Source organism: Dromiciops gliroides, chromosome 5 (assembly GCF_019393635.1).
Source record: "Dromiciops gliroides isolate mDroGli1 chromosome 5, mDroGli1.pri, whole genome shotgun sequence".
NCBI lineage: Eukaryota > Metazoa > Chordata > Mammalia > Microbiotheria > Microbiotheriidae > Dromiciops > Dromiciops gliroides.
In genome coordinates this window covers 52,454,427-52,481,828 of record NC_057865.1, presented here as the reverse complement: position 1 = coordinate 52,481,828, position 27,402 = coordinate 52,454,427, and the positions used below count along the sequence as shown (strand labels likewise).

At 38.4% G+C, this 27,402-nt stretch overlaps 1 protein-coding gene across 5 annotated transcripts in view; it reads right to left on the bottom strand.

Moving 5' to 3' along the window:
• Positions 1 to 27,402, bottom strand: part of ABCB1 (ATP binding cassette subfamily B member 1) — a 210,255-nt gene that overhangs the window by 25,767 nt on the left and 157,086 nt on the right. For all 5 annotated transcript variants that reach the window (XM_043965966.1, XM_043965961.1, XM_043965963.1 and 2 more), the window contains 12 exons: positions 25,115 to 25,228; positions 21,785 to 21,895; positions 20,926 to 21,051; positions 19,888 to 20,091; positions 18,157 to 18,327; positions 14,850 to 15,011; positions 13,749 to 13,928; positions 12,628 to 12,774; positions 11,294 to 11,401; positions 9,328 to 9,405; positions 4,968 to 5,051; positions 3,455 to 3,658 (listed from right to left, as the gene is read on the bottom strand). In XM_043965966.1, coding sequence (XP_043821901.1) covers positions 3,455 to 3,658; positions 4,968 to 5,051; positions 9,328 to 9,405; positions 11,294 to 11,401; positions 12,628 to 12,774; positions 13,749 to 13,928; positions 14,850 to 15,011; positions 18,157 to 18,327; positions 19,888 to 20,091; positions 20,926 to 21,051; positions 21,785 to 21,895; positions 25,115 to 25,228 — 1,689 coding nt within the window. The remainder of the gene's footprint in view (positions 1 to 3,454; positions 3,659 to 4,967; positions 5,052 to 9,327; positions 9,406 to 11,293; positions 11,402 to 12,627; positions 12,775 to 13,748; positions 13,929 to 14,849; positions 15,012 to 18,156; positions 18,328 to 19,887; positions 20,092 to 20,925; positions 21,052 to 21,784; positions 21,896 to 25,114; positions 25,229 to 27,402) is intronic.

Below are 27,402 nucleotides of genomic sequence, written 5' to 3'. Positions count from 1 at the left end.
ATCACTTTTTTCTTTTTTTCTGCCAGTGAGACCCAAGGCTATCAGTAATACATCAGTCCTTATCCCCTTTCTTCTCATTCTCCTTAATGGCAAAATGTAAGACTAAGAGTGATACCCCAATTTTGACAGGTTCACAACTTGTGTCTAACATTTAAAGTTTAGGATTACTTCCTCCAGAGAGTCCCCACATGGGACATAATAGCTCTTCAGTGTTAAGTCTTCAGACAAAGCATTTATCCTTAGATTTTCTCATTACTTCTAAATTTTATTTTGCAGGGTTATGAGGATTAAGTGACTTGCCCAGGGTCACACAACCTCAAGTGTCTGAAGTCAGATTTGAACTCAGATCCTCCTGAATCCAGGGCTGGGGCTTTATCTACTGCACCACCTAGCTGCCCCAATTTTCTCATTACTTCTAAAGATAAAACCAAATCTAGTATTTATTATATTAAGTAGTTGGTTGCAAGTAGTTTATTCACAGCTTGGCCTTACATGTCCCTCTTCTCCCTGACATAGCCACCACTTTGGTGTAAGGCTACCTGGGTTACTACAATAGACTAGTATTTGCTCTCCTTGCTTTGAGGCTCTTCCCACTTTACTCCATCTTTCACTGACCACGTCACTCTCATTCAATAAACCCCAGCACCTCTATTACCTCTAGGAACAAACAAAAAATCCAGTTTGGCTTTTAAAATCTCTCATGATCTGCCCTGTTCCTACTAACATTTTACTACCCTCTATAGTAGTGCTCTATGATCCATGGACACTGGCTGCCAGTGACAAGACTTTACTTTCACTGGATGCCCCTTCCCTTGCACCTGGAATTCTCTCTCTCTTTATGAGTTCCTGACCTCCTTCAAGTCTCCGCTAAAATTCTACCTTCTATAAGAAGCCTTTCCTGATCCCCTTTAATATTAGTGCCTTCCCTCTGAGATTACGTCCAAGTTATCCTCTGTGTGTATGTCTGTATCTTCTTGGATATAGTTTGTGCACAATTGTTTGCATGTTGTCTTCCCTTATTGGACTGTGAGATCCTTAAGGGCAAGGACTGATGTTGCGTTTTTTTTGCTATCTGTAGAGCCTAGCACAGTGCTTGGCACGCTGTAAGCTAAATGTTTGTTGAGTTGATTTCGTATAAATACAATGACCTTCAGAAAGTGACCAGATCAGTTACTGACTTAGGGATATCAACTCTATATTCATGTCAATGTCCAGAACTGGTTCCAAAGCTTGGAGCCCAGATTAATCTACAGGCATCACAGCTGCAAAAATTAGTGAGGGATAGGGCCAGTGAACATTCTTAGATAGTCACAGACCACAAAGCATGATGCCTTCATATCAACTTAGCATATCAAAAATACCAGCTGGTCATTACCACTGCTGTGCTGCCAGTCTAGAGGATTATTTGCCCAGGAGGTCAGGAGGATCATTAAGCTCAGACTCTGAAACAAGTCTAGCTTTATCATAAAACCATCCAACTAATCAATCATTTATTATACTTTTTCTACTCAACTGCTCTTTGATGACATTTCCTCTTATATTCCTTTTCAGCAGACTCAAACAAATATATAGAGGCTTTCCCTCACTTGATAATGTAAAATAATATGAAAGTAAATAAAAAAGAAAGATCATGTTACTTATACTCCAAAGGTGGCGATTAAAAGCATCACTAAGGGGCAGCTAGATGGCACAGTGGATAAAGTACTGGCCCTGGATTCAGGAGGACCTGAGTTCAGATCCAGCCTCAGACACTTACTAGCTGTGTGACCCTGGGCAAGTCACTTAACCCCAATCGCCTCAACAAAACAAAAAACCCACATCTCTAAACAACAACATTTATAATTATTACTTGTAATAATAATAAACCGGAAACAACCTAAGTGCCAATAGCTGGGGTTTGCCTGAATAGTTGTACATTGGTGCCTTGGAATATTAGATTCCCATTAAGAAAAACAAATAAGAAGAAGGGGGGATATGTAAAACCTCATTTAAAATTCTGCAAAGCAAAATAAAACATAATGAGAATAGTTTGTATATTGAGACACCAAACTCACGTAAAGAACATCTTTTCCTAAGATCTGAATGCATAACTCGGAAGGGGCTTCAGAGGAATTTATTTAAGGAGAGGTATGTTTACCACTCTCCTGGCCTGTAATCTCCTTCAGGCCAGTTTTTCGAGCCCCTCACCATCTGTGGGCAGTTCCTGCTGCTGATTCAGAGGCTCCTAAGGCCTACTCCTGGTTTACTATGGCTGGAGCTGGGTCTGTGCTGGGGTTGGGTCCACACAGGCACAGCCTGTGCTGGGCTTCACTCCGTTCACACCCTGGTACAACAGATCTTTCCTGCCCACCTTCTAAGTTGTCTTTGGCTGGAAAATGATTTCACTCCATCTTTTGGGGGGTTCTGCAGCTCCAGGAATTGTCTTATGGCATTATTTGGAGGTATTTGGAGGGGTCTTGGGGAGAGCTCAGGCAAGTCGCTGCCTTTCCTCCACCATCTTGGTCCCACCTTGGGATTTATTAATACATTCTTATTTACTGCATACCTAAGTAGATATTTTACCTATAATTAATTATGAGTTTAAATGTTTGCTGGGTTATATTGTGAGAAATAATTCATTTGGGCCCCTATTCAATTCTAATCAGTTTGATATTTTACATAGATCATGTAGAGACAATTAGATAGGTATAATGTTCACTACTTGTTTACCAAGTAATGAGGCTCACTTGCCCAACCACAAGAATGCTGACAAAGAGATCTCCATCTGTTTTGCTCAAATTCTATGTCCAAACAAGCATGGGTAGGATGCCTTGATGCTTTGGAAAATCCTCGAACTTATTTTTATACCTACAGACTATTCTCTCTTGTCCAACATGAGCAGGTGACCATATCATGACCACTTAGTCAGTGGAGATGCCCCATGCTTCACCCAATCCAAGATGCCCCTGCTAATATGTCATTTTTGGCCCTCAAGAGCAAGGTCTATCACCGAATGAGATCCTGTATTTTACCATGCCTCTTTTGCATATTTGAGTATCAAATCCTATAAAAACAAGGTCCTGGAAGAAGAAGGGATCTCAGATCATGAAGAAGATCTGAGGTCCACTACATTGGAGGGGAACCATGGTCCTTAAATAAAATGCCATTGGCTCAGAGCTCTGCCTCAATTTCTCTTATTGTGTGTTGGGCAGTTTTAACCCCCACAGTGTAATGTTAAATTAATTCATATTTAACATTTTGTAAAATGAGACAAACTATAACAGATGGAAGGAAAAAGACCAGGAAGCTCTAGATTTCATCTTCAACCCAACTGAAGACACATGGGTGGCTTCATTTCAGGTCCCAAATCTACTGAACAAGCAGACAATTTGGTTATTCTGAGGAATGACAAGTTATTTCAAAGGATAAATAATCAAAGCCTATAAATAAAAGAGGAGAACTTAGTTTGACTGACCTTTCCGGCACCCTCTAGTTCTTTCTTATCTTTCTGGGCATGTCCAGCCAACATTTTCATTTCAATAACTCCCGCTATTGCAATGATAGGTACAATTGCTAATAGCAAAAGTGTTAACTGCCAGCCATAGACCAATGAGATGATAATTCCAGTCCCAAGATTGGCGACATTCTGGGCAATAAGAGCCAGTCTAACACCAGTAGCCTGGAAAACATAATAGTATTTTAAAAATACAATATGCTTACCTTTATGAAAGAATTCAATAATGTGAACTCCCAGCTAAATATCTTGTTTGTGAAATAACAGAAATAGGAGCATTTAAATGGCACATTAAGTTTGGTAAAGTGCTTTGCATATGTTAATTCATTTGATACTTTCAAGAACCATGTGAGTCAGATGCCATTTTACAGACAAAGAAAGAGACTTAAGCATAAGTGATTTGCCCAGGGTCATACAGCTAGTAAGTGACTGAACCAGAATTTGAACTCAGGTCTTCATGATTATAATTCCCTCACTTTGCCACTGTTACACCAGGTAATAGTAATAATATTTTAAAAGCACTTACTATGTGCCAGACACTGTGCTAGGTGCTTTTAATAAATATCACATTTGGTTTTCACAACAACCCTTCGAGGTAGATGCTCTTATGTTCATTTTACAATCAAGGAAATGGAAGCCAACAGTGGTTTAAGTGACTTGCTCAGGGTCATACTTGTCAGTATTGGAGGCAGGATTTGAATTCAAGTCGTCCTCTCTCCAGTCCCAGCACTCTAGGCATGGTGCCACCTGGTAAATAGATGTATCACCGTAGGCAAATCACTGAATCTGTCTGGGTTCTCTTTCTTCCCTTGTAAAACCAGGGTCTCCAAGGTTCCTTGTAGCTCTAGAATCCTGTACCTTATTCATCCATATCTTTGATCCCAAGTCCTCAAACCACTTTGATGATCAAATCAGATAAATTCTGACAATTACATGAAGACATGATTGATAAGCTTCCTGAGGACAGGGAACAATCATTTATAAAGTACCTATTATGTGCCAGGCACTGTGTTACACACTCTTTACACATATTAATTCATTGGATCCTCTGTTGTTATTATTTCTATTTTACTGTTGAGGAAACATAAATAGAAGTTAAGTGACTTGCCCAGGGTCATATGGATAAGAGTCTGAATTCAGGTCTTCCTGACACCATGTCCAGTGTTCTATCCATTGCACCACTTAGCAGAAGGCAGAGACTCTTCTTCAGGTTTGAATCCCCAATGCCCAGCATAGTGCTGTGTACGTAGTAGGCACTTAATAAAAGCTTCCTCAATTGGTAATCTCCAGAATTTACAAGAGATAGAGTCCTTTCCTGAAAACTTATAGCTTCTCCAGATATCATACAGTACCGGTATTTTATATTTTTAGACAATGTCCTTAAAAGTGATGAAAATATACAGAAGAAGAATATCGATTCGTACTTAACTCAAAGGATGCCATGAACAAAGCCAACAGGAATCTGGATACTTACCCCCTTGACTTGGGAGGCATCAGTAGCAAGTCTTGTAGTCAGAGCACCAGTGCTGTTTTTAGGGTCATCAAACCAGCTTACATCCTGCAGCAGAAAAAAAATTACGATCTTAGTGTTTTTCACATGTGGGTACAGAATATTGCATATTATGTCAATTTTTTTCAATGTTTCAGTTGCCTTTTTTCTAAATTTTCTTCCTTTCATCCTCTTTCACTTTTCCTGAGAATACAGACAGGGTCAAAGAAAGGCAATGAATACCACTGCACGAAATAATGAAGAGTGAAATGAGCAAAACCAAGAGAACACTGTATACAGTAAAAGCAATATTGTTTCAAGAAAAAGACTAAGTCATTTTGACTATTATAAATACCCACATTAACTATAAAAGACATATGAAAAAAGATGCTGTCTCCACAGAATTAATAAATACAAGTATGTATAAAACAATCACACACACACATATATGTGTGTTTATGTATTTATATGTATATATCTGTATACACATATATAAACACCTATTTGTGTCTAATGGTAGCCATTTCTAGGGCAGAGTTGGAGGAGGGAAGAAAAAAGGGGAAAAAAGAAATTTACGAGTTAATTTTGTTGTATATTTGGAAGGAGTGGCAAGTTGTGAATAGTAAATTTGCAGTTTTATGTGCAATCATCCTTTTTATTATATTATGTTATGGAGATGCTTATTTTATTCCATAAATTAAAAGTAAATTAAATTTTTTAAAAAGAGAGGCAATGAAGAGATAGTGTGTAAAACATCCACCTTCTCTACCTGGGGTTTTCCCTGTCTAGGACTGAATGAGAGATAAGAGGAGCAGTGTTGAATGTAGGAGTATTAAGTATAGAAGAAACCTCAAAATGTCAAAGCAGCAGTCCTGATTTCTAACTTTTCCCATTGCTCACAAGCAGAAAGATTACAGGCTAACACTCAAAGCAAGCATCATACTGAAAAGATAGTTTCCTCTGGGAGGATGGGTGGTGATTGGTCCCTGCCATGAACAATGTTAAAGCAATGAGGGACCTGGAGACCTCGTCCATCTCTCTGATTTTACAGATGGGAGGGCTAAGATTCCAATCCAAGACTTCTGGCTGCAAAGGCAATGCTCTCTTCACTGACACTGTTAGATTCTCCTTGATGATGTGCTTATACCCATCCAATACCTAATGATGATGGGAGGAAGCTGGAAAATTTGCTGCCAATCTCCTAAACTGAAGAGAGTACCAGACTTGGGAGTCAAAAAGATCAGAGGTTAAAGCCAGCATCAGACATCTACTAGCTGAGTGACCCTGAGCATGTCAATTAACCTTTCTGTTTCTCAGTTTCCTCATCTATTAAATAAGAAAGTTATCTCTGGTAACCTCTGAGACCTGTTTCATCTTTAAATCTATAAGTGGAGCCATAGGAGAAACACAGAGTCTTGAAATGAAAGCATTAGGAACCAACTGCCACACTCAGTTTCCTCACCTTTAAAATGGGGATAATAATACCATCTACCTCACAGAGTTGTTTTGAGGATCAAATAAGATAACGTGTAAATTGATTTCAAACTTTAAAGGGCTACATAAGTTCTAGATGTTTTCCCCAGTTTTTTGGAAGGTTTTAGTATGATCATTTTTTTTTGGGGGGGAGACAATGAGGGTTAAGTGACTTTCCCAAGGTCACACAGTTAGTAAGTGTTAAGTGTCTGAGGCCGGATTTGAACTCAGGTCCTCCTGAATCCAGGCCTGGTGCTCTATCCACTGCACCACCAGCTGCCCCAGTATAAGCATTTTTAATAGTATTTTATTTCATTTTTCCCAATTACATGTAAATGTAGTTTTCGACATTAATTTTTGTTAGATTTTGAGTTCCAAATTTTTCTCCCTTCCTCCATTCCCTGCCCCACTCCTGAAGCCAGCAAAGCAATCTGATATGGGTTATAAATTACAATCATCTTAAAACATTATTTCCACATTAGTCATATTGTTAGAGAAGAATCAGAACAAAAGGAAAAAACACAAGAAAAAAAGCAGCAACAAAAAGTGAAAATTGTATGCTTCAATCTGCATTCATTCAGACTTTTTCTGGATGTGGAGGGCATTTTCTATCATGAGTCTTTTGGCATTGTCTTGGATCATTGTATTGCTGAGAAGAGGTAAGTCTCCCAATTGTTTTTGTTTTGTTTTGTTTTGTTTTTTTAGCTAAATATTATATCCCTTGGGGGAACGACTGATGTCTTTTATATGGGATAATAGGAAGAATGCTCAACTTGGAGGGCTGAAGTTTGGAGTTATAAATGCTGAGTTCAAATTCTGGTGGATGGAAGGTCTTTTGAGATCATTTAGTTCAGTTCTCTCATTTTATCGGAGAGGTTAAGTGACCTGCCCAAGAAATGTTGACAGATACAGAATATGACCAGTCCCTGGTCTTGGGACTCCAATTCAAGGGAAAGAAGACAAACCCCTTTCACAGCTAGATCTACCAACCCTCTAAAAAAGCCTTTCCCAGTCCTCCTTAATCTTGTTGCCTTCCTTCTGAGATTACCACCCCCTTTTTATTCAGACTATATCTTGTTTGCACAAACATGTTGTCTCCTTATTGGGATTTCAAAACTGTGGGTTCCATGCCCAAAGGGCTTTATAACTGTGCACACCCTTTGATCCAGCAATACTACTACTAGGTTTATATTCCAAAGACATCCCCAAAAGATAAAAAAGACCCATCTGTACAAAAATAGTTATAGCAGCTCTTTTTGTGGTGGCTAAGAATTGGAAATCAAAAGAATGCCCATCACTTGGGGAATGGCTAAATAAGCTGTGGTATACGATGGTGATGAAATATTATTTATTGTGCTATAAAAATGACAAGAAGGATGATTTCAGAAAGGCCTGGAAAGACCTGCATGAACCGATGGTTAGTGAAGTGAGCAGAACCAAGAGAACCTTGTGCACAGAGACAGCAATACTGTTTGATGAAGAACTGTGAATGACTTAACTATTCTCAACAATACAACGATCCGAAACAGTCCCAAAGGACTGTTAATGAAGCATACTATCCACCTCCAAAGAAAGAATGGATATTGATTGAACGCAGACTGAAGCATGCTATTTTTCTCATTCTTTCGATTTTTTCTTTTATTCAAGTTTTCTGTGCAAAATGACTAATATGGCAGTGTTTTACATAATTGCACATGTATAACCCATCTCTGATTGCTTAACACCTCAGGGAGGGGGAGGAGAGGGAGGGAAGGAGGGATAAAATTTGTAACCCAAAACTATAAATAAATTTTTTTTTAAAAGACTGTGAGTTCCTTCAGAGCAGGGATTGGTTTTTCCCCCTCTTTCTTTGTATCCTCTGTACTTAGCACTGAGCACTATTAAGTGACTGAAAAATGCTAAATGGCTAACAAATAGACACCTGGATCTTAAATGTGATGGCCTGGGTTTGAATCCTGGTTCTCCTACTTAACTATCTGTGTGACCTTGGGAAATCATCTCTCTGGGTCTCCATTTCCTCCTTGAGCTCTCAGTCACATGACACCTAAGATAAGGAGTCATCAACTCTTTCAATCTTTAGGTAATCTTCTTAGTTATATAACTAGCTGAGGTGTATCTGATGCTCTTCACTCCTACAATCATAGAGTTATTTAATTCTTAGTTCTGGGTCACTGTTCCAGTATATTCACTGACCACTTTTTAGCAAATATCTCTTAGTCACATCTTTAGACTCGTCCGTCTTGCCTGACATATTCTGGGACTGAAAAATATCTCAACACAGGCTGATCCAGGGTAGATGTTTACTCCCCTGATATGAAGCTGCACTCTTCTCAAACCACGAAGAGTAAATCATTTTGCAGATTTAATAAACCCCTGTAGCAACCTCTCTCCTATATTTGAAAATGCAAAAACAAGGGTACTTCCAGCACCCAGGAGCATTAGTGACCTAAACACAAATGAAGATAAAGTCTTCTGTAGATAGAATTAAAGTTTCCATAAATATTCTAATTTTCCCATGATTGAATTTAGTTAAGTCTTGACTCAAGGTTACAGCCAGGGATAATTTGTAAGATGGTGGTGAAATCATTTTCCAAAGGGAAAGAATCCATGCAACAAGTGGCTGTCATTTTATCATCACTATCAATTTTTGGACTTAAGAGAGAATACCGGGGGCAGCTAGGTGGCGCAGGGGATAAAGCACTGCCCCTGGATTCAGGAGGACCTGAGTTCAAATGTGACCTCAGACACTTGACACTTACTAGCTGTGTGAACCTGGGCAAGTCACTTAACCCTCATTGCCCTGCCAAAAAAACCAAAAAACAAAAACCCCAACAACAACAACAACAAAAAACAAAAACAAAAGAGAGATTACCTGTCTCAACATTGACTGAAAAGCCTTATATCGGAGCCTCTTTGTAAGAATCTCTCCAGCTTTGCCAAATGTGAAGCCCTGTTGAAAAGAGGGAAGGATGGGAAGAAGCATTTAGTGAGGCTTTACTGTGTGCTAAGCAGAAACTTATTTACAAATATTATCTCATTACAGAGTTTTCCTTAATGAAAGACTAGTGGTAGAAGTGGATTACCACCACTGAGGAGCCCCAAAGCCACAGGTGCTTTAAGTCAGCACATCTGCTTCCTAGTGTTGATTTGCCACCTGACCTTAATGGATAAGTACTTCTCTTGGTCTGGATTTCCATTCCAGTTGGGCCGGTTCCTTTATAGGATATCCATGCTTACTTCTTCCATGATGTGATTTCTGCCATTTAAACTTCTCTGTTTATCTAAATTCCACACAGCCAGCCTTCAAGACCCTGGCTCAAGACCCACTGTATCAATGAAATCTTCCTTGGCTATTTTCAGTCTCCTATAATCTTTCACTTCTGGGAATCCCTAGAATTCTAGTAGTTGGTACTGTACAGTCTTATACTTGACTGTATTTGGTCTTTGCACATGTCTAAGTTATTTCAGGTACTTCTGCCTTATCTCCCCATCACCTGGAAAGGAAGAGACCTGGTTTTCCACTCTTTCTGTCATACCTGTGGTGAATATCTGGCACTCACATGCTCCTGCACCATCACCTCTTATCTCCCTAGTTGTTACTACTCTCTCCTCCCCCATATTATCATGTATACACTAATCTAATTTACATGTTGTATCTTCTGAGTAGAGAATTGAAGCAGCTTGAGGTCAGGGGCCATTTTTTCATTTTGATTTTGAAGCCTTGGCCACTGACACAATGTTGTCTAATGAGAAAGCCCTTAACAAATTCTTGTTGGATTGGATTGGATTGGATTGGATTACTAAATGTTAACGTTCAGAGAGCATGGCCAGGTAAAATGAATTACTTTGGAGAAGAAAGCACAGTGGTCTAATTTAGACAACTCTTCTTCTTTAACTTGGCAGTTTCATTCAAATCATTTGAAATCTATAATATTGGATTCTTGAGAACTATGTTCTCTACTAGCTTTTTGTTGCTACTGTTGTTTTTACCTGAAGGCACAAGAATAATCCTTACTTAGGAAAGGCTCCCATTTCCATAAAAAATGGGTAAATGGCAGCCTTAGGCAAGAAAATTTATATATTTTCTAACTTTTGTGTGGCCTGCTTGCAAGTGTTTCTTTTCTAGGCCAAAGGTTGACATTTCTTTTAACGGAATTATTTGTTTGGATCAATTCAAGGATTTTTAGGGTCCACTCAAATTCCATATCTCATTATAATTCTAAATCCCATGCTCTGATCCCTCTGATTCTAACTATATTTTCAATTATGTCATTTGGGAGCAGTGGGTAGGGGGGAGTACAAAGTGGAAATTGTCAGGGGATGAAGAAATGAGACAAGGAGACGGAAGAAGCATGTACTCAGTTTATCACGGTTGACCCATCTTTTAGCAAAATCAGCCTAGTATATTCTCAAGCAGACCGAGTTTTAGTTATACTTTTAACTCTCACTATATAATCAACCAACATTGATTAAACATCTATTGTGTGTCAGGCAAAGAGATTTTGATGATCTTCTTAATTACTGGTGCCCTCCCTCCATAACTTCCTTGCAGGTAACTTGTATTTACTTTGAATTTATTCTACATCTCCTTCTATATGTAGACAGATCATCTCCCCCAGTAGAGTGTAAGCCTCATGAGAGTTGGGATCCTTTTAGTTTTTGTCTTTGCATCCACAACACCCAGGATCTGGCACTTCAATCAGCCTTAATAAAGGCTTGTTGACTGATCATGCTAAGACCAACATGAAACAGTTCCTACTCTCAAGGAGCTTACATTCTATAAGCAAGAAAACATGTACAGAAATCTGTAGAAAATAAGTGAAAATATGGATACTTACCTGAAGAAAAAAGGTAACAAAAGAAATAATTCCAAGTATTAAAAACAACAGTGAAAACAAATCACTCTTTTGCCGTCTTGTTACATCATCACTTGGTTCTGTAAAGACCTACAAAAAATCATTTCTTTTCATCAAAGGAGTGTAGGAATTGCTACAGTGGATCAGCACAAAAGTCTATATGCCCCAACATTCTTTTGCCAACAGAGGTCTTAAAATACGAATGGAACCACTATTTTGTGAGGACATCTAGCCTAAAGATTATGCATATATTAATTTTCTCTTAGTAACTCTATCATTCATACATTTGTCTAGAATTTTAATTTTAATCCATTTACATTTTCTGTGGACCACTTTGGGGCTAATGGGTGTCATATGTGAAAATATTTTAAATGATACAGTTCCCTACAAATATTAAAGGAAGGCAAGGTTGAGGATTTTAAACATACAGTTAACTGATATAGAGGGCTTTCTCCTGTGGCAAAAGGTGGATTATTTCATTACAATACCAAGATCATAGCACTGAGTGCCACAAGGGACTCATCTGGCCTCTTCTCTGAGATCCAGACCCACATTTCCACTTGCATAAAGAATCCCACTTGGGCATATCACCAGCACCTCAAATGCTACTCTTCTTCTCATTCTACTATTGCAATCTGTGGCACCTGGTGCCAATCCTTAGTATTCTGATTCATGGCTCCCTCTTGCCTCTCATATTCAACCAACCATCAAACCTCAACCATTAATATGCTACATAAGAGTAAATGAGCAAATCCAAATTTAAATGAGGATTGTAGGATTTGATACTTGGAACAGAACTTAAAACCATCTAATCTACCTTTTTACTTAATAGATACGGACTGGAATCTTAAAAGGTTGAGACTTGCTTGAAAAATATACACAGTGCAGAGTCCCTCCAAATACACATTTCCCGAGCCTACATCCAGCACTCTTTCCCCTTTGCCAAGCACTGATTCTATTGAAATATATCTATAAATAGCCTAATGGAGTCATTTTGAGACCTCCTGCTCTTTCTAAAAGGGCACATAGATAGAACTTATCATTTCATATCCCTACACTAGATACCAAAGAGTCAGTGCAATAGGAACTGCAGAAATGACCATTTCTACTGGCCTTATTCCCTTACCCCTGGAAATAGGAACACATTAAGTCTCTCTTTTTCTTTACACTCCCAAGAGCTAATTTTACTTAAGTTTGTTTGAAGGTGTGATTTTTTTTTTTTAAAAAGCCCATCCTTAATTACAGCACAAAGTGTTTACCAGATTATGTAGGGCAAGGCTTAAAATTCTATAATCATTGGAATGTGTAGCTCTTACCCCAATAATCCTGGAAAATATTATTGAAAATGCTGGCTGCAGAGCTCCATTGACAATGGCACAAAAAGTGCCAACCACAAAATATGGCCACTCTGTCTTATTCATCTTCAGGACCCTGAAAAAAGAAACTGGAGGCACATTTTCATCCTAGAAAATAAAGATATCAAATAGCTCAGTTTGAAGAAGCCTATTATCAGAAGGTTGTTGATGTTATTCAATACTATATTTTATGCATTTCTGAGTTTCTAAACTTGTTCTGTGTCATTTGTGGGTCCTGCAAAACTCCCCCCAAATTCCCATTGAATTCCTTATGCTAACTCACAATATATCAAAACTGTGATGAGGAAAGTCTCAGTATAAAAGGGATAACTGTATATATGTACATATATGTAGATATAAAACACATCCTTGGGGGCAGCTAGGTGGCACAGTGGATAAAGCACTGGCCCTGGATTCAGGAAGACCTGAGTTCAAATCCGGCTTCAGACACTTGACACTTACTAGCTGTGTGATCCTGGGCAAGTCACTTAACCCCCATTGCCCTGCAAAACAAAAGAAACAACCCCCCCCAAAAAAACAAACCAACAAAAAAACCCCACATCCTTATGTCACCTTTATTTTCAAATATGTCTACTACCCAGAGACACATTTTATTCTTATAACCAAAAATAGTGAAACATCAGATGTCTCTGTTGTATATATACTTTTCCATACCTACAGTCTCTCAACCCTACAATGAAGACAGGGAGATGCATTATTAAATAATTATTTTTGTCCATAGCAACTCATGAATAGTTAGCTGAGATGCAAAGAGGGTGTCACACTAAGGAAATTAAGGATCCTTGAACTATTATGATAAAATAACTACTAAGTTTTTGCTCCTACATCGTCTTTTTTTTTAAAGGTCATGAAAGCAGGAAGCCAACAGAGAAAAGTAGGTGGTTGATGGAAAGACAGACATGTGAAGGTAGGTAAAGAAAATTTACTTTCTGTTGTGGGCCACTTGCTTCCTCTTAAATTTTAGATGCTATTTAGCAAATCCCAAACTTAATCCTGTACTTGCTTGTGCTCCTAGGGAAAACATAACCCCGGCAATGTGAGCAGAATACCAATAGACTCACAGCCTTTTTCTCCTCTTCAGTGACTTTCTTCTCTGACGTCTGTGGCTTCTTGATACTTGAGCGAGTTGATCTCCTTCTTAGGCTAGTGGATTCAAAACCTTTTGTAGCTGATTCTGAGGCACTGAATTCATCTTTCATTTCATCTGTAGCACCCTCCAATTCAATCTGATTTCCTCCTGTCTGAAATAAACAAAATGTGCTTTAAAGACAATATCTGCTCCCTAGTTAATCTGGTTTAAATAAGAAAATTTAAGCTTTCAGCTGGAGATGCTATGGTTAATATTAGGTTTCTTCATTTCTTTTCAGCAATAGATTCATAAGAAATAGTTAGCTATTTAGCCATTTACTTCATGTGTGTATGTAAGTATGTGTGTACTCACACATTTATGGGAGCAATTAGGTATCACAGTGGATAGAGTACCAGGCCTGGAGACAAGAAGAATCATCTTCCTGAGTTCAAATCTAGCCTCAGTCACTTCTTAACTGTGTGACTATAGTCAAGTCACTCAACCCTGTTCGCCTCAGTTTCCTCATCTGTAAAATGAGCTAAAGAAGGAAATGGCAAACCACTATAGTATCTCTGCCAAGAAAACCCTAAATGGGGTCACAAAGGGTCAGACACAACTGAAATGAATTAACATACAATATATACGTATATACACAAATGCAGATACACACACATGTATTATATATATCCAAAGATAAAAATTAATGTCATTAAGTCTATTGCAATAAAAATCACACAGGCAAATAAAATGACACAGAGAACTATATTTTTTAAAAATCTAGAAACTCAATGTCAAAATGTTATTTATCACAAATCTATCTCATTCTCTTTCCTTTTTCTGCAATGATTCCTCACATGGACTCTTATGTACCATCTTTCTTGTGCAATTACAGGGACCCAATCTCTTTTGTCTCGGCTTTGCTTTCTAATTTATATTCATACATATTCTTCTTTAGTTACTCCATGTTAAGGGCTGGAACCTAAAACAGCAGTCTCAAGCTACTATTTCTACTTTTCAAAGTGATATTGAAGAAAGACGCTATTTACTTATAGAATAAACTATAGCAAAACCCATGTGTATAGGGAAAATGTACCTGCATGGTAACAAGTTTGAAGTAAACACCTTCCTTTTTCATTAATTCATTATGGTTTCCTTGTTCCACAATAACGCCATCCTCAAAGCCAGCTATAACATCTGCATTACGGATGGTAGACAAACGATGGGCTATAATAATGGTGGTACGGCCTTTTCTTGCCTACGGAGTAAGCAAACTGGAATTAAGCAAATTGCTACAGACAAAAGATCAAGAAAAAATAAGATGTGGTATTGGAGGCAATGGTAAACCAGTAAGTGGAATTTCCAAATCTATAAATGTGCATTCTTCAATGTATAGTACTTATATGCCTGAATGTTCAAAGAACTAAAGGAAAGTCTCCAGCACTCTGGACAGTTCCTTTTTGGATAATTTATGGGAAGATCTGTATAAGAATTGCACAACATCGATAACCATTAGATGGGATGTAATCTGTAGTGATGGAGGGAGTGATCACGACAAGGAGATCAAGTCAGAGTAAGAGTAAGAGTATTAAAAATAACTTAATGACTTGCAAGCTCGTCATTAAGGTGCTGATGACTATGTTATCACTAGAAGGCGATTCATTCTTTCTATTTTTATCCCCAATACCCATCAGAGAATCTGGTGTATAGTAAGCATTTAAAAAAATTAGTTGTTGGGGCAGCTAGGTGGCGCAGTGGATAGAGCACCGGCCCTGGAGTCAGGAGTACCTGAGTTCAAATCTGGCCTCAGCCACTTAACAGTTGCTAGCTGTGTGACCCTGGGCAAGTCACTTAACCCCAATTGCCTCACTTAAAAAAACAAAAACAAAAAAACAATTAAAAAAAAATTAGTTGTTATTAATAATGGTAACGAATCCAATGGGATAATTAATGGCCTGCAAAGTTTGAGTTCTGAGTCACAGATTTAATTTTTATTGACATTTTAACTTGGCTGCAGCATAGAGGCAACATGGTATAATGGAAAGCCCACTGGATATAGAGACAAAGATTCTGATTCAAATTCTGCCTTGATGGCTGTGTGACCTGGGGCAAAGAGATTTACCTGTTTAGGCCTCAGTGTACTTATCTATAATGGGGGTGGGGAAGGGGAGGTAGATTTTTTGTTATTCAGTTTAGTCGAACTCTATGTGACTCCATTTAGGGTTTTCTTGGTAAAGATACTGGAGTGGTTTGTCATTTTCTTCTGCAGCTCATTTTACAGATGAGGAAACTGAAGCAAACAGGGTTAAGTGACTTCCCCAGGGTCACACAGTTAGTAAGTGTCTGAGGATGGATTTGAACTGAGTTCTTCTTGATTCCAGGGCCAATGTTCTATCCACTGTGCCACCTAGCTACCCTAGAAGGGAGGTGGTGGTGGAAGATAAAATTAAAGGGGGCTTAAAGGTCCCTTTTAATTCAAATCTATGAATCTTTGAAGGCCAGCTTAATATAATGCTAATGCACAATCTAAATGTGCATAACTGCACTGCTGGTTTCTAGAATTATATGATTAATTTAGACTTTTTTATAAAAGAAAAACCTAACCATAGCTATAATTCTTAGTTTCAATTCTATGACTTCCAAGTTAAATTTAAGTAATTGTTACTTCAATAAACATGTAAAAAGCTGTGTGATACAATAAGTAGGATAAGCACTTAATTATGCTTCCATGTAATGCCAGATTTAATAGCCTTGACCAAAGAATCTACAGATACTTGTTGTATTTTTATGGGAGAATGGGATAGAAACAGTTTAAGTGTTCTTCTTCTTCTTCTTCTTCTTCTTTTGGCAGGTAAATGGGGGTTAAGTGACTTGCCCAGGGTCACACAGCCAGAAAGTGTCAAGTGTCTGAGGTCGGATTTGCACTCAGGTCCTCCTGAATCCAAGGCCAGTGCTTTATCCACTACGCCACCTAGCTGCCCCCAAGTGTTATTCTTCAAAGAGTCTAGGAGGTGATGGAGTTTAGATACTGTTAACTGTGATGGCTTACAAGAAACTACCAGAAGACAGAGGGAAAAAAAAGACCAAGAAAAAACTTAATTCCCTAGAAAATGGAGTTTGACTCTTATCTGGTGAAGAAACAGAAAAACAATTCTTAACAAGAGATTAACCAATTATCTTGAGATAATGAATGGTGGCACTGTGTTTTGAGAAATAAGGTACCAGGTATAATAATGGATAAAGGGGACTTTGGCTGTTATTGTTCTCCCAGGTGATACATTGTTAATAATTATTTTTAAAAATATTTGCAACACTGTGAATAAACAGTGCAGCCAGTAGCTCTGATATTCATTTAAACCTAGGTGATTAAAAGGTCTAATGTGCATATACACATATAAGCTTCAATAGTTTAAAACTGCGCTAAGACTCAAACATTTGCCCTCTGCATATGTTGGCCTGCTCTCCCCCTTCTTTCTTCTTCCTTCCTTCCTTCCTTCCTTCTTTCCCCCATCACTCCCTCCCTCCTTTCCTTCCTTCCTTCCTCCCTCCTTCCCTTCCTTCTTCTCCTTCTCCTTCTCCTTCTCCTTCTCCTTCTCCTTCTCCTTCTCCTTCTCCTTCTCCTTCTCCTTCTCCTTCTCCTTCTCCTTCTCCTTCTCCTTCTCCTTCTCCTTCTCCTTCTCCTTCTCCTTCTTCTTCTTCTTCTTCTTCTTCTTCTTCTTCTTCTCCTCTCTCTCTCTCTCTCTGCCTATCTCAAAGAATTGGAAACTGAAGAGATAACCATCAATTGGCGAATGTGTAAACAAGCTATGGCATAAGAATGGGATCATACTGTAAGAAATGATAAAAAGGACAGTTTCAGAAAAACACAAACAAACAGAAAGACTTCTATGAACTGATGCAAAGTGAAGTGAGCAGAACCAGGAGAAAAATCCACACAGTAACAGTAATACTGTAAAGATAACCAACTGTGAATGACTCAGTTACTGGGATCAACACTTTCTCTCTTTTTTCCCAAAAGTCTTAGGTCTTCAGTGCAGTTAGAATCTATTAAAGAGCTTAAAATTGCACTAAGACTTCTGAGACATCCTGTATATTGGGTGTATATACATACACAAAAACACATATATACATATTTATGTTGTATATGTGTTTGCAAATCTTAAATCACTATCAAAGCACTTAAAGTGCTATCGAAGTACTATCAAAATTGAAATTCTCCTTCTTAGCTAAAATTCTACTTATAAAAACCAAAGGCCAGGATGTTTTCTTTAAATTTCTGGAAGGGATTATTTTAGAAATTACTGGAGAAAATTCTGTTTTCTTAGAACAATTCAAAAGGGCATAAAATTGGCACATTCTGATTCCCATTCCTAATTAAATCCATTTTATTGAAATTCACTGACCTTATCCAGTGCCACCTGTACAACTGCTTCACTTTCAGTGTCTAAAGCTGATGTTGCCTCATCAAGCAGAAGGATCTTGGGATTCCGAACAAGAGCTCGAGCAATTGCTATCCTTTGTTTCTGACCTCCACTCAGCTGGGCCCCTCTTTCTCCAACCAGAGTGTCAAATTGCTATCATACAGGAAAAAAACCCACATCAGAGGAGCTCTCGATGTCCCATCATAGATCACATCCCCTGCAACAGTGAACATCTACAAACCATGTTCCAGATATACATTATTAAAAAGGACAGTAATTATCAGGTAAAGCCACTACTTTCAGATAAGCCATCATTATCAGGTTAAATGGCATAGTCCCTTAAAACCCAATAAATGTACCCGACCCAAACTGACACACATGTATACACACTGTATATATGTAAATATGCACACACCACACATATGTATACACAAAAGTACACAACATAAATGCCAACACATATGCATAGACACCGACACTGACACTTCTGAAGATAAAATGCCAAAAGACTACAGGAAGGAGAGCTATACTTTGGGTATAGCTGTAGGACTATGGGACAAAAGTCACCAGAGCCAACCTGCCCTTTCCATCCTTTCTAAGTAAACCTACTGAGGTGAATTGCTTGCTAACTTTTAGGGGAACCCAATGGGAAGATGGGAAAGGAGTTTATCTGCCCCAACCCAAATATCAAGTGAGTCTTGGGGAGTTGCCATCAAAGAGAAAGGCAAAGTGGTAAAAATGAGAGATTTGACTTGAGGGATTCTTGCTCTACGGATCCAGCAGTGGGGCTGACTTTCAAAGGAGCACAAAGAGGTAACATTAGGCTATGCTCTCTAACAAGAAGAGCTGGAACTGGGGCAGCTAGGTGGCGCAGTGGATAGAGCACTGGGCCTGGATTCACGAGGACCTGAGTTCAGATACGGCCTCAGACACTTAACAAGTACTAGCTGTGTGACCCTGGGCAAGTCACTTAACCCCAATTGCCTCACCCAAAAAAACCCCAAAAAACCCAAAACCAAAACAAAACAAACAAAAAAAGAGCTGGAACCACATGAGTGGGAAAGGCTGCATAGAAGCTACAGTTGAGTGGAGAACCAGCAGATGACCATGTAGCAGAGAAGGCAGCCCAAAGGGGAATATCAGTTGTTCTGTGTGGAAGCAACCATCAGCAGCTCTGGAGACAGAGAAGTCTCCTACCTGAGCTGAAATTTAGGAGGCTGAATGTTCTGGATTACATTCCTTCTCCTACCACTGACACAGAGTGCTAAAAGACCATATTTGTATGATGATATTTCCTTGCTATTTACCCAACTACTTTATTTTTCATTAAATACTTTGTGCTTTGAATTAACATGCCCTCTGATTTGTTCCGATTTTTAAAAAAGTAAGTATCAGATTGATGCTTATGAGTTTTGGTTTTGTATTTTTGCATTTTTTTTGTGAAGCAACTGGGGTTAAGTGACTTGCCCAGGGTCACACAGCTAGTAAGTGTTAAGTGTCTGAGGCTGGGTTTGAACTCAGGTCCTCCTGACTCCATGGCCGGTGCTCTATCCACTGCACCACCTAGCTGCCCTGTGAGTTTCAGTTTTGAATAGCAACTGACCAAAAAGTGCCTTGAACTTGGACAGGGAGAGGGGAATGTAGCTTTCAGGGGCTCATGTTGAAGGGGAGTTCAGTTTATACCACCTACAACTAGGATAAACAATTTCTTACATAAGGAAGCTTCATGATAAAGTCATAGGCATTGGCTTCCTTGACAGCTTTCTCAATCTCTTCCATGGTGACATCTTCACGGCCATAGCGAATATTTTCAGCAATTGTGGTTGCAAAGAGTACTGGCTCTTGACTCACAACTCCAGTAATTTCCCTCAGATATCTTACATTTAGGGTCCGGATATCCTGTCCATCAATGGTGACCTGGAAAAGAGGTAAATTCCACATTCACACATCTATGTAAGTCAAAAAAGGTTAATGTCAAGCTAATACCAAGGAACTATGTGTATCATTATATCATTTACTTCTATTCAAATCATTTCTGTTGATAACACCATTTCCTCAGGCACCTCAGAGTTATCTTTGGCTTGTCATCTCCCTTAGCCCTCTTATCCAAATTGCCAAGTGTTGCCATTACAATTACAAAACACATCTCACTTTTTCATCTTTATCTCTCCTCATATTTGTTGCTGTTGTTATTCAGTTGTGTTTGACTTTTGCGAGAAAAGAATGGGTTTGGGGGAGGTTCCACACTTGAAAGAGCCTTGCCTGACCTATTTTAAGGCCAGCCCTTGGCATCTTCTATGGCTGACCAAGTTCCAAGTACTTCATAGCACCTGCTTTGGCTGCCTTCTTGGACATTTAGAACAAATTGTTCTTGTCTGTGCCCATTCTGCCCGGGGGGGTGGGTGGGAGGGGGTTGGTAGGTAAGTATTCCCATGCCTTGAGGAAGACATTTTCTTCTTAACTCATTGATAGGTCTGACACCTCTTGGTTACCCTCAACCTGGTTTAGTTCATTTGGCCAGACTGTAGCTGCTGCACGTTACAGCTTCTTGAAGCCACAGCTACGAGTGTTGGGTAACAGGTAGACACCAAAATTGAATGAGCAGACCTGAAAAGAGCTCAGCAAGTACACACCATCAGAGGTGTTAGTCCTCTCTGATCATCTTATATGCTCCATATCCTGGAAACTCCAGGCACACAGTGCCTTGTATGTAGTAGGCACTTTAAAAATACTGGTGCAATTGATTCTTACCACACCCTCTGTGGGATCATATAATCTCTGTATCAACTGAACAGTTGTACTTTTTCCACAGCCACTGTTTCCAACCAAGGCTACTGTTTGTCCACTGTTAACCTTGAGATTGAGGCCCTTCAAAATCTGTATGGACAGGTAAGAAAAAAAATTGGTATCAATACAATTCAGAAATGGAGACCCTACAAAATTTGTGATTGAAATTCCATAGTTTTCCGTTCAAAATTCTGTTCAATGGCATGCCATCTGAATTTATTTTTATGGAACAATCCTTAAGGAAAACAGAGAAAGAGATAAACATAGGAAGGACCCTGACAGAAATTCTCCTTCCATAAAAACAATTCATCATTTTTCATTTGTGTACCTATTTTTACATATGAGTTGGTTCCCCTAGAAACAGAGGCCCATCTTTTTATTACCAATATTCCATTAGTGTTGCTTGCCTGTAAAGGCATGGTACACAACAGTCTATGAAAAACTAAAGATGAATATCTATCAGTGGTCAATGAAGAGGTAAAAGGGGGAGTGTACACATGTTCAATACGTAACCAATGAGGGACTCCAAAGAAGAACAGAAATAAAAGATATCATCAGAGGACAGGAAGATATCACAGGACAGGAAGAGAAGATGGGCTAGTCACAAGTTAATAAGACAAAGGATGACAGCCTAACAGCCCAAGTCCTCTCCTGGCACCCTCCAAATATTAAAAGAAAGCAAGAAAGCCCTCAGTAAGCTGATAGGGTGACACAGGCAAGAGATAAACAGGGCGGGTGTTGATGAGTGATGCTCTACATCATAGGAGCAAACATGCCAATTGATAAGGTTTATAGATCCATCTGAGCATTTTGCATCACTTACCTTAACCTCTTTCCGAGATGGGTAAGTGAAATGAACATTTTTGAACTCCAAGTTACCATTAATATTGTCTGGTTTATGGCCACTAATTGAATAGCTATCAATAGATGGATTCTAAATAAAACAAAACATAAAAAATTAAGAATACTCCTAGAGGTTACAAAAGTGAATTTTGTTCTCCCCAAGGAATTTAAGCATGATGTATTAATAGACTGAGTGGACAACTTAATTCTATTAATATTATGAGATACAGTCATCACACAGGGCAGAGAGACACAGTGTTCCACAACAGGGTACTGAAGTTGAATTCAGAAAGACGCAGGCTCATATCTCACAAGTAACAATGAATACAAAAGAAATCCCAAGAAATAATTTTATGAATGCCATGTGATGGCAAAATACTCTGTTACTGCTCTAGCTCAAGAAGAAATGGAAGCTGCTTGGAACATGGTAACCCTTACAGAAAAAGCACTTAGGGGCAGCTAGGTGGGGCAGTGGATAAAGCACTGGCCTTGGATTCAGGAGGACCTGAGTTCAAATGCAGCCTTAGACACTTGACACTTACTAGCTGTGTGACCCTGGGCAAGTCACTTAACCCTCATTGCCCCACAAAAACAAAAACAAAAACAAACAAACAAAAAGCACTTAAAGCCCTGTCTGATTGTATAAAGAGGAAAAAGTCAGCAGAGAGATCCTGAACCTAAGGCTATGGATGTGAAAGCCAAAGAATCCTGTGAGTCTCTAAGTACAAAAGTTTTCTATGAATTGCAATAAGGCAATATGGGATGGAATGACACTGACCACTCCCTCCCCTCTTCCCACAATAACAAAATCGCAGGTCCTTGAGGCACAGATCTAACTCATTGCCTTGGGCAACTTAGGTAAGCAGTAGAGAAAAAGCTGGGACTGGAAGTCAGAAAGACTCATCTTTGTGAGTTTAAATCTAGCCTCAGATACATACAAACTCTATGACCCTGGGCAAGTCACTTAAGCTGTTTGCCTCAGTTTCCTCATCCATAAAATGAGCTGGAAAAGGAGACAGCAAACCACTCCAGCATCTCTGCCAAGAAAACCGCAAATGGGGTCACAAACAATTGAACATGACTGAACAACTCAAAACCAACTGATTTACTCCAGTATTATCTTATGAGAAAATCCATACTAAGAATAAGTATGCAGGAGTACCTGAGTTCAAATCCAGCCTCAGACACTTGACACTTACTAGCTGTGTGACCCTGGGCAAGTCACTTAAACCCCATTGGCCCGCAAAAAAAAAAAAATAATAAGTATGGAGCCAACTTTTTGTTCCAATTTTTATGCTTATTTAAAATGTAGCATTATATATAATAGAGTGAAGCCTAGATGAGAAGCCAAGACAATGGATCTACTCCTATCTCTACCAGTAAACTATTTTAACTCTAAGTATTGATTTTCTTTTCTACTAAATTAGGAAGTAAGATTAGATCATGTCTCAAGTCCTTTCCTGCTCAAAAACTCTTATGGCTCTGTGATAAGATTTCTAGGCTAGTGACAATTCTAGAGACCCAACACCAAGAAAAACACATACTTGAAACTCTTTTCCCGCTTTGGATGGACCTGAAATTTCACTGGCACAAGGAACTCCTATCTATTTTACAACGTGGAGTTTTAGAGAGTAGCCTGGGGGAATGGGAGTAGGCATGGGCATCGAGAAGTTAAGTGACTTGCCCAGGGTCACACAGTGCAAGAAGTTGTATTTGCGGTCAGGTTTTCTTTACAGTGAGGTTCTCTGTTTTCTATCTACTATATCACATTACTTTTCTTTTTATCTGAAGAGATAGGTGCTCTATAATTCCAATAAAGAATAAATAAACTTGGTGCTTAGAATTTAGGAAAAAATAAATGTACAGTCAAAATTCAAGAATTTCTTAAAGCTTTTAAAAGCTAGTCATTTGACAGAACTCAGAAAATTTAAGCAGAGTCTCACAGAAATGACAATGATAGAAAGGAAGTTTAGATTTGATTTAACTCATTCATTCTGCAACCAGGGAGTCAAAGTGACCTGCCTAAGACAGTAAGGGACATAACTAGGACTAGAACCCAGGATTCAACTTTCATTTGAATACTTTTCTACTCTAATATGCTACCAATTCCAAGATGAACTATTTTTATTCTTTTCTGAGGGGTTTACAACTTGCATTAACAAAGACTTATTCCTCAGAAACTTTTATGAAAATGTAACCCAGGGCTCATGCCTGAGTATTTGCTTAAGATTCTCATCAATGATAGAGAAGAATGGAGTAGGTGGGAGTTTAGAATCCTTATGGTCTTCTCTAGAAGCCAGAAAACAGAAGACATTTGACATTTAATGAGGAGATTTAGCAAATGCCCAGGCTTGTGCTTAAGATTATATAAATAAAATCAAAATTTCATTATACTATGAATTCTTGCTATTTAAAATAACCTTATGATTAATCTTAGAAAATAATCACCTTTCATTCTATATTTTTTCCTTTCAAAATCTTGTATTCATTAATATTTTTCAGTTTTTATATCACTCTCATTTCCAAACATAATTCTCAGCCCCCCCCTCAACTCAGCTAGACATTTCTTATAACAAAGTTAAAAAAAAAACAGATAAAGAAGCAGTAATAATCAACGTATCAATTACATCTGACAACATACATGCAGGATAATTCTACTCTACTGTGAGGATTGGTCTATTGCTAAGCCTAGCTGACAGAGCTAACACCATGCTTTAGCATTTATATACTGGAACATTCTTATGCATACAACTACTGCCGTGGTCAGCTACATTTGGGGTTAGGGATACAAGGTTGGCAAGCTACCAGTTTAACAAACTTCATCTAATCTAAGTATGTAAAGTTAGTAAACTACTAATCACAGGGGAGGGAGAGTGACTGTAGTCCAGACTGTGCATTGACTGACTGCCCCTGATTGACTGAGAGTTCTCTTCCCACAGTCCCTGGGAATCTACCCAGCAATTAGATAGAAGGGCAGAAGCCCAGAAGATCTAGACTCTCAATCGGGGTATGCTGCAAGTCTAGCCACCATTGACATGTGCCTGTGGGACAACATACACTTGCACAACTGTAAGTTATAAATTACATGACTTATGATCCTTTGCACATTGATTCTTCTTCTTGGCCCACTGGTACCCTCCCATCTACAAGTCTGCATTTTCATATATTGGATTATATTAAGAGAATGTTAACATGTCTACTTTAAGATAAGGATGAAGAGAAGGGTGTAAGAGATATATGCTCTCAACTGGTGTATGTGTGTGTGTATGTATTGGATATGTATACATATATGAGAAAGGTTGAGACTTACATTATCAATTATCCTGAAGACTTCATAGGCTGCGCCTCTTGCATTAGCAAAAGCTTCAATGCTTGGTGATGCCTGTCCAATACTGAAGGCTCCAATTAATACAGAAAAGAAGACCTGGATAAATGGGAAGAAAGTTTATAAGAAGATATTTAATCCTTTCTAGGACTTTATTCCTTTTTATTGGGCAACTTTGTTTTCCTTTACACAGTCATTAATTTAATTGAATTTTGTACATTTAATTTTAATTTTATTTTTTCTCTTAAACTGCATGTAAACAAAAATTTTAACATTAATTTTAAAAACAGTGAATCCTATATTCTCTCACGTCTCCCCTCCCTCCCCTCCCTCCTTGAGAAGGCAAGCAATTTGAGGTACATGTGTAATCATGCAAAACATTTCCATGTTAGCCATGTTGCAAAAGAAAATGCAGTCCAAAATGCCAAGAATAATAAAGTTAGTCTAGGGGAGGGGGGAGGGAGGGGAGGGAGGGAGAAAAATCTGAAATTGTAAAGCTTGTATAAACAAAAGTTGAGAACTATCTTTACATGTAACAGAAAAAATAAAATACCTTATATGGAAAAAAAAAGAATAATAAAGTTAAAAGAAAAAAATATGTTTCAATCTGCATTCAGAAATTTTCAGGTTTTTTTCTCTAGAATCCTTCAAAATTGTCTTGGTGTTATTTATTTAAGAAGAGTTACCACCTCTGATAAAGTTATAGGAGAATCAAAACAAATTAATGGCCTTAATTACTTACAGCATGGGCTTTGCAAAGTTATCTCATCAAATGAGATTAAAAAACAAAATTTAAGTTGTTGAGGAGGCTGAGAGGTGAGGTTATCCAAAGGATTATTAATATAAATATTCAAGACCATGAGGAAAGTAATGGGATAGCAGAAAAGACCATAAATAGGTACTGAAACTTTTGAATGAGTTGGTAGGATGAGCTGAAAAATAGTTGATAGCAGCACCAAGTATGGGGAGATATAGGAGTTAGGTATCAAATTTACTTAGCACCGTACCTTGTAGGTTGTTGGCACTTAGTACATGCTTGTGAACTATAATTCAAATTATAAACCTATATCACTATTTCCTGATGGAGAAAGACTAGATCATAAGCATTATTTGGACTCTCATATTCAACTAAAAGCATAAACTTTTGGAGTTAACTGGTTTTCAGATGAACAGAATTCTAGTTAATTGGCAGCACTGGATAGACAGTGCTGAAATACATTTCTAAAAAAAATGCATTTTGGAGTGCAGTTAGGTGGCACAGTGGATAAACCATGGGCCCTGGATTCAGGAGGACCTGAGTTCAAATCCGGCCTCAGACACTTGACACTTACTAGCTATGTGACCCTGGGCAAGTCACTTAACCCTCATTGCCCTGCAAAAAGACAAAAGAAACAAACAAACAAAAAAACCCAAAAAATGCATTTGGATTCAGCCTCTCCCCCTCTCTGTTGTTACTGACCTCAATCCTTTTCTAACCTTAAACAGTCTAGATCTGTATAATAAATAAAACTAAAACTATTTACATTTCCTATAAACATATTAGAATATAAATTGTGACCTGAATGTATGACATCATTTTAAATTATGTTCTCCCTAAGACAAATGATAAAATATCCTGGAAGATGACTGACCTACTTTTAAAACCATATTCTGAAAAGACACCGATTAAACACTTTGCCCTCCCCCAAAAGGAAATCCTTCACTTTCTAACATGCTTAGAAATGACTAAGAGATATGTCACATTACCGTATTCATTTCTTTTTGCCTCAAGTTCAGATGATTAGGGGAAAAGATGCTCTTCTAAATGGAAACATAATCATCTGTGACATGGGCTCCTTTTACAGGCTAGATTTTGTCCTTGGCTCAATTTGGAATGGCATTTTAGAAGTGGAAGGAATAGCAGAAAACAGATGGTCTGACCTCCTTATTTTATGGGCAAGGCCCAGAGCATATTTTACATAAAATTAAAGATACTGACTTCCCACTGTTTTTAAGATCCGCAAACCTCTGAAAGATTTACTGAGGTAAGCCAAGTAACCCACACCTTTCATTAGGAAGCTTTTTTTTTTTTTTTAGTGAGGCAATTGGGGTCAAGTGACTTCCCCAGGATCATACAGTTAGTAAATGTTAAGTGTCTGAGTCCGGATTTGAACTCAGGTCCTCCTGACTCCAGGGCCGGTGCTCTATCCACTCCTAGCTGCCCCTCATTAGGAAGCTTTTGTCAGGCATATGCACCATCTACTCTGAGACTGGCCTCTGAGAGGCAGCTGGGA